At 37.0% G+C, this 12,506-nt stretch overlaps 1 protein-coding gene across 1 annotated transcript; it reads left to right on the forward strand.

The window, feature by feature from the left end:
- Positions 1-5,412: 5,412 nt before the first annotated feature.
- Positions 5,413-10,927, forward strand: DMRT2 (doublesex and mab-3 related transcription factor 2). The gene is made up of 4 exons (XM_040420323.1): positions 5,413-5,526; positions 5,629-6,118; positions 7,926-8,028; positions 9,700-10,927. The coding sequence occupies exons 2-4, from the start codon at positions 5,663-5,665 to the stop codon at positions 10,719-10,721; spliced, it is 1,581 nt and encodes a 526-aa protein (XP_040276257.1). The 5' UTR covers positions 5,413-5,526; positions 5,629-5,662; the 3' UTR covers positions 10,722-10,927.
- The last annotated feature ends 1,579 nt before the right edge of the window (positions 10,928-12,506 follow it).

The raw sequence follows: 12,506 nt of genomic DNA on the forward strand, positions 1-12,506 counted from the left end.
ATTATGTATGTATACCTCTTCTCATATGTACAGCGCTATGGAATGAATGGCGCTTTAATAATAAATAATAATATTAATAATAATGAGCAGGATGGTGAGACACTGGATTTACTATGCCTGGGGTGTATGATCAGAATTATGTCACAGAAGTAACAATAATAGTAATAATAATCATCATACAATAACTAATGATAGCAGCATAATTTTCATAGTTTTCATATATCTGTGCAAAATCAGTTCCAGGTGGAATGTATTTTCTTTGGCACTCAATGTATCTAAGTGGCACGGCTGTGGTATGGTTACAGTGGGAATATTCTGAGGGTCATATGTACACAGTTATGGGGGTACCATGTACTCAGGTGACTATACTTAGGACATGTTTATTTTGTATCGTTGTAAGAAGCCCATCCATTCACCTTGAGGTTATGATCTCCTTTCCCCTTTCCTGATTATACTTTCCCTTGTCATTGCACACAAGACCCCAGCACTTACAGTGTATTCATACAGAAGACCTTCTACAAAACACATCCATATTGAAAACTGCATAGTAGTTGTAGTAGTAATAGTAATAGTAGTAGTAACTAGAGATGAGCGAATCGAATCCCATGAAGTGAAATTTGATCCCAATTTCAGGATAAATTCGATTCGCCTCGAAGCCGAATTTCCTCGTGCTTCGTGTCAGCGAATCGATTTAACCTGAAATAGTGTAAAAAAACAAACAAAAATCATACTTACCTCCTCCATTTGCTCGTGACGGGCCGCCAGCCTCCATCTTGATTGAAGATCTCGGCCGAAATCCCAAGCGTGGTGATGTATGACATCACCATGCCGGCCGGCGTGATGATGTAATCTCACGCCGCGCAAGATTTCTCTACAAATGTTCATGCAAGATGGCGGCGTCCGGCCCGTCGCGAGCAAATGGAGGCGGTAAGTTTGATAAAAATAAAAAAATGTATCTTAATTTCACACTGTTTTTAAACACAGATCCTGGGATCATGTATGAACACGGCATCTGAGGGGTACAATGACGGGAAGGGTGGGGAGCTATCGCTGCTCCCTGTCATTGCACCTGCTACTTACAAAAAAATGCGCTTCATGACAAAGTTATTTGTCACAAAGCGATTTTTTTTTTGTCAAATTTCGGCGAATCAGCCGAATCAAACTTTTCATAAATTCTCTAGTAGTAACATTTTTTTTTTTCCAGTTCCTTTGTTGTAGAGTTGTTAATGGAATACTGGGACATGAAGGTCCACAGTGTCTGACCAGCAACAGGCTGCGACTATCTAAACCTGACTGAAATGGATTTTGAACCATGCAGAATATGCTGTGATGTTGCCAGCTGCCAGGATAGAATATATATATATATACACACAAAATGCAAATGCTTGTGTGAAAGCTTTTCCCTGTGTTTGTACCTGTTGGCACTGCCATGCTTTGTTGTGGGACACATGAGAGCTGTGACCAGCTAGCTCTGCTCAGGACAGGAGAACAAGGAGCAGTTAAGGGAAGTTTACTGTACACAAAGCAAGATTGTGGGCTGAATATTGTCTCTAGTTGAGATAAAGATTGTTGAAAGTGATTCAGCAGATCTTATTTATGTGTTGTGACTGTATATAGAGCAATCTAGCTCAGCTTTTATCTGTATACCCTTCAGGCTGATGGGGCTATAAAACCAGTACAAAACAGATCTCCATAGACTGCCATACTTCATCATTTATGCCATCTAATATCTATCTATCTGTCTGTCTGTTTAATATCTATCTATCTAATATCCATCTATCTATTATCTATCTATCTATCTAATATCTATCTATTATCTATCTAATATCTATTTATCTAATATCCATCTATCTATTATCTATCTATCTATCTAATATCTATCTATTATCTATCTAATATCTATCTATCTAATATCTATCTATCTATCTATCTATCATCCATATATCTTATATCTATCTATCTATCTATCTATCTATCTATCTATCTATCTATCTAATATCTATCTATCTAATATCTATCTATCTATCTATCATCCATATATCTTATATCTATCTATCTATCTATCTATCTATCTATCTATCTATCTATTATCTATCTATCTAATATCTATCTATCTATCTATCTATCTATCTATCTATCTAATATCTATCTATCTAATATCCATGTATCTAATATCTATCTATCTCTTATCTATCTATCTAATATCTATCTATCTATTATCTATCTATCTATCTATCTATCTATCTATTATCTATATATCTATTATCTATATATCTATTATCTATCTATCTATTATCTATCTATCTATCTATCTATCTATCTCCAATCTATTATCTATCTATCTATCTATCTATCTATCTATCTATCTATCTATCTAATATCCATCTATATATCTCTATAATATCTATCTATCTATCTATCTAATATCTATCTATCTATTATCTATCTATCTATCTCTTATCTATCTATCTATTATCTATCTATCTATCTATCTCATATCTATCTATCTATCTATCTATCTATCTATCTATCTATCTATCTATCTATCTATCTCCAATCTATTATCGATCTATCTATCTATCTCATATCTATCTATCTATCTATCTATCTATCTATCTATCTAATATCTATCTATCTAATATCTATCTATCTAATATCTATCTATCTAATATCTATCTATCTAATATCTATCTATCTATCTAATATCTATCTATCTAATATCTATCTATCTATCTATCTATCTATCTATCTAATATCTATCTATCTATTATCTATCTATCTATCTCCTATCTATCTATCTATATATCTAATATCCATCTATCTATCTCATATCTATCTATATATCTATCTATCTATCTAATATCTATCTATCTATCTATCTATCTATCTATCTATCTATCTATCTAATATCTATCTCCTATCTATCTATCTCCTATCTATCTAATATCTATCTATCTAATATATATCTATCTATCTATCTATCTATCTAATATCTATCTATCTAATATCTATATATCTCCTATCTATTTATCTATCTAATATCTATCTATCTATCTATCTATCTACAGTATCTATCTATCTATCTATCTATCTAATATCTATCGTATCTATCTATCTATCTAATATCTATCGTATCTATCTATCTATCTATCTATCTAATATCTATCTATTATCTATCTATCTATCTATCTATCTATCTATCTATCTATCTATCTAATATCTATCTAATATCTATCTATCTGTCTAATATCTATCTGTCTAATATCTATCTGTCTGTCTGTCTATCTATGCATCTATAATGTACACTCTATATGTCATATGCTCATGTGGGTAGATATACAGTATATGCATTTATTATTTTCTATTATCTATATATGTATTACAGTATATGCATCTAGTATTCTCTCTTTCTATATACATACATACACACATACATATACATGATATAATATATTACACTCTATATATCATGTATATATCTATCTATCTATGCATCTATTATGTATTAGTATATATTGCCCCCTTGTTATATCATGTGTTCCTGTCTTTAGTTTAGAGATATATACAATCATAATATATATATATTCATTTTTATAGCAACTGGCAACATAATACATCATGCAATACATAGAGTATAAATACTAATAATATACAGGATGGTTGTAAACTGTAGAATGTGTGAAGCAGACGGTGTATGGGTATGGTATATACACAGTTTATTGGCGGAGAGGCAGATACTGATGTAATAATACGTCAGTTCATTATACATGTGCAGTCGGTCGGATTTTCTATTTCATACGTACTGTTGTGTGGATTTTATATATAAGGATAGCTTTTGTGCTGACAATTTCATTAAAAGTGGAAATGAATATGAAGAATGAGGTAAACCATGGAATCGGCGGCGGTAACATCCGTATTTGCTCCTGATAATCACTGAGGTTGTGGTAACAATAATCCAGCAAACATAAACACAACTACAGTTTAATTTCAATGCCCCATAATATTTCCAGTCGGTCGGGGCAGATTCTCTTGGCTGTTTACAATACAGCCCTAATGCCCCGTGTTTACGGGTGATCACGCCCGGGGCTAACACTAGGGAGTCCCATCAGGAGCTCCCACCTCTAGACGTGCCATTGACAAGACAGAGCGCAAGTAAACAAGGCAAGGCGTGGAGTAGGCGGGACGGCAGCGGGCCGCATCGACCAATCACAGTGCACGCAGGCAGCCGGGGTAGCCAATCAGGCTGCAGGCTGCCGGGACTGTGAGGCCGGCACTGTACAAGTGCTGAGTGCGCCGGGCGGCCGGCGAGCTATTAGAAAGCGGCGGCTCTGAGCTCACATCCCCGTCACGGCCCCGGACCTGGATGGAAGCGCACACGGCGGAGTAGTGCTCCCGGCCGTCATTACTCTGTACTGGTAAGCGCTGCCCTGTGTATTCACTAACTGTGCAGGTGAATGTCATCTACTGGTCTCTGTTATCAGCCCTTCCCGACTCTGACTGTGGTCTCTATACTGCCTGACCCGCTTTACCTCCCCTATCAGTCCTGAGAAAATCCGGCAAAATGCACACATCAGTAATTAGCTGGTGCCCACCCGAGAAGAATATCTTTCTTATCTGTCTATCTATCTATCCATCTCATATCTATCTATCTATCTATCTATCTATCTATCTATCTATCTATCTATCTATCTATCTATCTAATATCTGTCTATCTCATATCCATCTATCTATTAGTATAACATCTATCTATCTATCTATCTATCTATCTATCTATCTATCTATCTATCCATCTATATATCTCTATAATATCTATCTCCTATCTATCTATCTATCTATCTATCTATCTATCTATCTATCTATCTATCTATTATCTATCTATCTATCTATCTATCAAACTCCTATATATCTCTATAATATCTATCTATCTATCTATCTATCTATCTATCTATCTATCTATCTATCTATCTATCTATCCATTATCTGTTTATCTGTCTGCCTATTGATCTATCTTTCTAGCTATGTAATATATATATATCAAAATAGAAGCAGTGAATTTTAAATACTGCACATATTTGCGCTTGGATTAGGCTCCTGATGTATTTCCCCAGTATTTGGTATATTCTGTGTATTACTTGGATATGTAATTGTGTGTATTTATTCGTTCATTGCACCAGGACATTACAGATGTCTTTATTACGCTGTGTCGTTTTTCCAGCTATAACACTAAATCAATATTTGCTGTATAGATCAAGATGAGAGGAATAAATACTACACACCAGCAATTTACCAGGACACTATCATGTGTACACTGTCTATGGACTTAACCATTTACATTTAGAACAGTTCATTATCTGATTCATTTTGATACTTTTATAATAACCAAATATCCCATAAACGAAATTAGTAATCCCAAGGATGCCAACATTATTATTTTCCAGGTCGTATATATATATATATGTGTATAGTAGATATAGAAGTACACAATAACAATCGATCCAAATATATGATCACTTTTGTGTCATAGAGGTAAAGCTCATTGTAATATATCAAATATACATTGTGTATTATATGCATAATGTGATCGCTGTGGCAGTCTGTAACGTCTTGTCTTATATTATATTCCCACAGTTGAGAGGACACCCCGCAGAGGAAGGATCCTGCCATGTATGAGATGCAGCCAGTGCCTGTCCCCTCTTCTTCGCCCTCCACCTCATCCTCCTCTCCGCACTCATCATACTCATCTTCTTTGGCTGGGGACTCGGAGATTGATGTGGAGAGTGTTGAGCTGGAGGGGGACAGCCGGCACCTGGAGCCCCACAGGACAGTAGAGGTAGAGGAAGAGGAGGAGGAGGAAGATGATGAGCAAGACGGGGACGGAGTGGCGCACACAAAACAGCAACTCCAGCACAAGACTGCCGACAAGGGAGGAGAACAGAGGAAGCTGAGCAGGACCCCCAAGTGTGCACGTTGCAGGAATCATGGGGTCGTATCCTGCCTCAAGGGCCACAAACGTTTTTGTCGCTGGAGAGACTGTCAGTGTGCCAACTGCCTGCTGGTGGTGGAGAGGCAGAGGGTCATGGCGGCACAGGTAGCCCTCAGGAGGCATCAGGCCACTGAGGTGAGTGCACTCTATATATACTATATTATATATATATATATACTCCTCATCCATATAATAAATATATATCTTATCAATAGTTTGTGTCTACCATGCAGTAAATAACTGGTTAACCTGAGGTGCACTGTGGTCAAACCCTTCTATTTAGCCACTGACTGACATTAAGACGGTTTAGTCTATGAAAGACAAGGATGATGAGAAAGCCAGCCGGACATTACTGACTAGGGCCTTGGACTATAAGAGGGGGAGCTAACATTGAGAAATGGGTTCTAGTCCAGTATAATCTGTTAATCCTGTTTTAGATTGTATCCAATTGTCTGGAAAGTTATACTTTATAGTTACACCTATAGAATCAAGGACATCGTCAGCAAGTCAGGGTATAAAACGGGGACCAGTGACAGTGTTCGGTGTGACATATACTGTGTAGGGGGTGTGAAATTGGGCGTTGTAATACTGTGAGTTCTCTGGTGTGACCCTGATGTTCTCTGCACCACAGGAGGGGTCATATATTATGTCAGATTGGGTGCAATTAAAATGTTGCATGAAAGGAAGGGAATATATTGCTGAGAAAAGGTGGAGGCCAATATGTAAATATGGGCGGAATATATGGAAAATATATATACCCGTGCATGGTGAAGACCCAATATCTTGGTACTGGCACTGGTGACTGTAGCAGTATTACAATCTGTAGTGACTGGCAGATGGATAAGCGCACAGACACATGCTATGTACTTATTATGATATCAGGGTAAAGCTCATGAAGTATCTGTCAGAGTAGTAAGAGCTGAATGGGTAATTGGCATGATCCTGTTAGGTGTGGTGATTGGCAGTGGAGGAAGGCATCTGTGGGTATAAGTACCTGTTACACCAAGAGCAACATAGCACATGGTAGTCACTGGTAGTAGAGAAAGGGAAAAGGTGCCAGGTATGTTCCTGTTATGTGCAGAACACATGGCAGCTGAAGATTCATGTACCAGTTGTAATGTATATGGTGATTGGCAGTCAGTGGATAGCAGTGGGTATAGGGCTGTGGGCAGATGTTCCTGTTATGTGGTAACTGCAGTGGTGGTATAGGGCTGTGGGCAGATGTAACTGCAGTGGTGGTATGGGGCTGAGGGCACAGGGACTTGTTCAGAGCAGAACATGTCAGAGTACTATTAAATGTTGTGACTGGTGCAGTGGAGGCATTCAGTTCAGGACACGGGTACCTGGTGTGTTCCTGCTATGTGTGGAGCAGGGCAGCCCAGTGTTTTCCCTCTAAACACTAAAATGCACGGGCAGTATTTAGTATAGAAACTCAGAAATAGGCACTTGCGCCTTTTATTGTGTTTGCTAGAGGTTAAGTCACTCAGTTCTTGTTTCTGTACACTGTAGAGAGCAAGTTTACACCACAACACGCTCCACAATAATCTGCCATCAACGAGGCCATCAACATTATTGTCTCAACCTGAATTGTTTTCCTGATTGCCGTGCCCTCCCTTTTTCATGTTTTATTTACAGTATTTATTCTATCAGTTTACCACAAAGAGCATAACTTCCAGAGTATGTAATAAGCAAATTAGGGGAAAAAGAGAAAAGATAGAAATGAAAATACAAGAAAGAAAAAAATCCCCATAAAGTGTTATAATTCTCTATATAGTAATTTATTCAAGTGTCATGTCCTCCTACGTATGAGACTGTGCTATCTATAATGGGCCATGTATGTATGGCATAGTGCACGCTGTTTAGGTGTTACGTATGACACTACGCATTCCATTGCTAAGTATTATAGGAGATAAATATGACCATTTATATATATTTTTTTCAGGATAAAAAAGGCTTGACAGGGAAGCCGACTGTAACAGAGAGAAAAACAGTTTATCAGCGACATATTAGGACCCCTAGCCTGCTGGCCAAGAGCATATTAGAAGGTAAAATTCTGCCTCATAACCTGATTATGACAATAACAAAAGATAATTTCTTTATTGGGGTATTTTTTGTTGCCAACAATAGAATGATTTTACATGTATTCGTCTGAGGACAATTCTAGACATTGATATACGTATGTTTTATGTTGTCTTCTATTAGAATCTACTCTTTTTTCATCCTAATATATATTGCAGTTAAATGTATACACAAAAATCCGAAAAATACAATGATATATTATGATGTAAGCAAAATCGAATCATACAAAACAATTCTGTTTATGTTAAATGAATGGAATATAAGGCTCACAGGATATATAATAATAATAATAATAATAATAAATATAATAATAATATAAAATACAATTACTTTCTAATCTATTATGTATCAGCTTTGCAATTTGCTTTCTTGTACATTATTTCAAATGCAGTACACGGTAGACATTGCTTTTCTAGGACAATTTTTGGACGTTTGGTCCTTATGCAGAGCAGTTTTGCATTACATTTTACATGCAAATCTATCTGTCAAATGTGCTGCATTTGTCATACACTATGCAGGGATTTACAGACAAATGAAACAGAATTTTGCATACAAATGATCTGTAGTAGAATCCCTTTTAAACTCAGAAACCAAGGGAAATTCTGTTGATTTCCCAGTAATGTGTGTGTGCAGGATATGTTACAACCGGGTGATAAAACCTGCATGTGAAAAGGGCTCTGTATAAAGTAGCAGCGTTTTAATCAATAGCTTATTTTGTGCATAAGGGGTGGGTAGCAATGCTGCAACACATATATCGCCCCAAAAGTAGAATTTTAACACCAAGCTAAACCTATTATACAGGCTCCATATCATTGCCCATTCCGGAGACTTGTATGAAATGTCCTATAAATGCCAACAGTTCACTATAAACCAGTGAAGTATAAGCAATGCTTTTGGTACATGATGCCTTCTGTGTTTTCTCCATTTCAGTGCATCTCTTTGTGCTGCTTTTCCCATTCTTGCTCTTAACTGTCTGTCTTTTTTCCTTTCTCTCCTAGTTCCAGTCTTCTCTCTCATCTGTAGTACTTTGTACATAGTGATCTGCCTCTAGGAAATACATGCCACCAATTCTAGGTATATCCCTATATCCTGGCCTCGTAATGTGACAGGTGTATACATAAACAGCATCTGGATGGTCTGAAAGCTATAGTATCTTCTATGAGCTATGTAAAATTGGATCCTGTATTTGGCAATAATAGTTAACTAGACTATAGCAGACCTTACTAAAACATATCAAAATCTAAGGCCATGCTGAATATTTCTCTATTATCCCATGGTTTACAGTAGAGTCGCATTAATTAAATTATACATTGTCTCAAATTGACCAAGTTTATTATTGCTGTAATTGTTAGTAAGGGCACCAGACGAGGCCACCCCTGCTAAAAAGTTATATATACATATATATATATATATATATATATATATATATATATATATATACATATATGCGCAGCTTAACCGTTGTAGTCTGCATTTCGGCAGTTGGCCAGTGAATAGAGTAAGCTTTTTTTTTTTTGCAGAAAATTCTATTGTAAACTATTGGAGATTATAAATCTCTCCCTTTTTTGGTAAATGTTGTGACATCTGCTTTCCATTGCATTTGAAAAGCTAAACTAAAAAGTAACTTGTGATTTCAGGTTATCGACCACTGCCAGCAGATTCTTATATGGGGCCCAACTCTCCACTGCCAGCTCCTGTGAGTGACAGGATGAGGAAGAGACGGGCTTTTGCTGATAAGGAACTGGAGAACATTATGTTAGAGAGGGAATACAAAGAGAGGGAGATGCTGGAGGCCTCTCAGTCTTCCAACCTTTACCTACCCAGCCGAATGTTGCACGCTGCAGAGTACAACTCCTACAAAGCTGCTTTCGGGAACTCACAGGCTGATAACCCTAACAAAGAATTCTGTAATTTTTTGCCCACTTGCCTTGATCTCACCATGCAGTATTCAGGATCAGGGAATGTGGAACTGATTTCTTCTAATGTCAGTGTGGCCACAACATACAGACAATACCCTGTCCCTTCCAGGTTTTTGGTTTGGCCCAAGAGTGGTCCGATCACTGATGCCCTTCTATATCAACAGTGTCTATTAAATGCAACAGCCATGCAAGCGCTAAAGCCTGGGTCAAACTGGGACTCAAAATCCAGCTCAGTGATAGAATGCCAGCCTACAGAACAGGAGTCGGCACCTCCAAAAATGGAAACACAAATGATGCTTTCTCAGCACATTCCACAGGACAGTGGAGAAAGGTCTGCATTTTCGCCTCCAAAAAGGAACTTTTCACAAGTCTCTAACAGGGACCATTTGTCTCCATCAGAGAGCTTAATTAACAAGGTCAGCAAGGAAGCCGCCAAACAGCCTTTGTCTCTAAAGTATAGCCCTTTCCACTCATTATTTCAACAAGCACATCTTGAGAAGTCATTGTCTGACCTTAAAACTCCTTGTATCAAAGACCCCTATGAAGAACCTGCAAAGAAATTCAGAGAATGTTCATCCAAGGAAAACCAGAAATACAAATTAACTATTGACAGGTTCAGCAAGGACTTTTTCGTAGGGAAAGACACAGGGACAAAACTTTCTGTCAATGAGCCCCTACCATTTTCTGTTGAATCAATCCTCAAGATGCCTTCAAGCACGGCACAACGCTCCAATCAGTAGACACTAGTGACTGCTGGATTAGCTGCTGCAAGCCACCAGAATTCCTTCATAATGAAGTCTTTCTAAACATCTGTGTATTGTGCATGGTCTCTTGAGGCTATGTACAGCACGTACACTTGCATAATGCTACTCTTTTGTACAAATTATAATATTTAAATGTAAAAATGTGATCTACACATGTGAATTGTAAAATATTTGAATATAAAACAAAAATTTATAGGAATAATAAAATACAACAGTTGAATATTTATTTTTATAGTTACATGATATTAACTTATTTATTCAAAAATATTTCAAAAGTGTTCCCATCTACATATCGATAGCAACAAACAGCAATGGTCATTTAATTATTTCTCATTTTTTGTGCAGCACCAACATATTGTCATAATACGCATCATACATGATCACGGAAAGACAATTCATCTATGAGTATGTTTTTGGACTGTGAGAGAAATCTAGACAACCTTGGGAGATATCTGTGCAAATACAAGATGAACATTTTTTGGGATGCTTTAAGACAAAGGAAAGGGGATAGCTATAGAGGGTGCAGAGATGACAGTCACACCCAAGCCCTGGTGCTTGGGGAGCCCAAAGACCCTTGCACCACATAAGACACCAGTATTATAAGTGGCACATGAAAGATAAGAGGGACCCTGTTACAGATTTTGCATTGGGTCTAAGAAGCTTTAACTTATGATCCGAAGAAAGATGGGTACAATCCTCTTGGCACACAGATTTGTGGAGATGGCTGGTAAAATACTTAGTTGTGGCTGTTGTCATTTTCTGAAGTTATTGGTATAATTGTGTAATTCTAAACAGAAAATAACTCGAGTTATATAATGTAGTATTATTTTAAAAATGTGATTATAGGAATATTTATGTGTGATTTTCCAGCTAATATCCAGGAAAATTAAAATGTCAAGCAGGGAAATTCATAGTTTTAGTAGAAGAAAACAGATGATTCTCACTGGGCTCCATAAAACTTTTCTTCCTAGTTTTGGTGCAGTGCAATTCTTACAATGATTATTAGGGGATTAGAGAAGCCAATTATTTTTTTTTGTTAAAGTGACTTTAGTCTGGTGCTAAGTATAATTTTCTGGCCACAATTGCTATTGTTTTTTATGTTTGACACATATTTTGTTAGAAAAGAAAAATGAAAGAATATCATTTATCTTTATATGTTGAACTGTAGATATTGTGGTCATCATAATATGGACTGTTAAACACATTGCGACTATCTCAAACTAGCCTAATGTAAATTGATTTGTACAGTTTTTTTTTTAACCTTTGTAAAAGGGTAACTGTCATGTTTTCATCAAAAAATCGATTTTAGCATACGTTACTGCTGCAGCATCATTATGCATAAAACAATCTTTAGTTTCTTCACATACCACTGTTTACCTGGAGTTTTTCCCTTAGTTACAGCTGTTTAAACATTTACAATATGAAGACCTTCTCTGAGGCCAAAACTGCTTTCCCTCACTTCCCATACACACTTGCTGTAGCCAGCAGCTCCCTGCCAGCCAATCAGATTGGATTACTGAGAGACACGCCTCCTTACTCTGAAGCCTAATGCAGGCATGCAGCGTGAAGGACTGCCCCTCTGTCTTCTGTTTACATTAAGTTGGGAGACAGGAAAGCCCTAGTAACTGTCTTTTAAGGGAACAGTGAAAAGAAACAGAGGACATTAAAGAAAGCTGTTATTATAAGGTAATTACAGATCTTTTGGCAATCATTGACAGACTAACCTCAGGTATACATGCCTAGCTCTAATAAACTAGCAAA

Source organism: Bufo bufo, chromosome 2 (genome assembly GCF_905171765.1).
Source record: "Bufo bufo chromosome 2, aBufBuf1.1, whole genome shotgun sequence".
NCBI classification, from domain to species: Eukaryota; Metazoa; Chordata; class Amphibia; order Anura; family Bufonidae; genus Bufo; species Bufo bufo.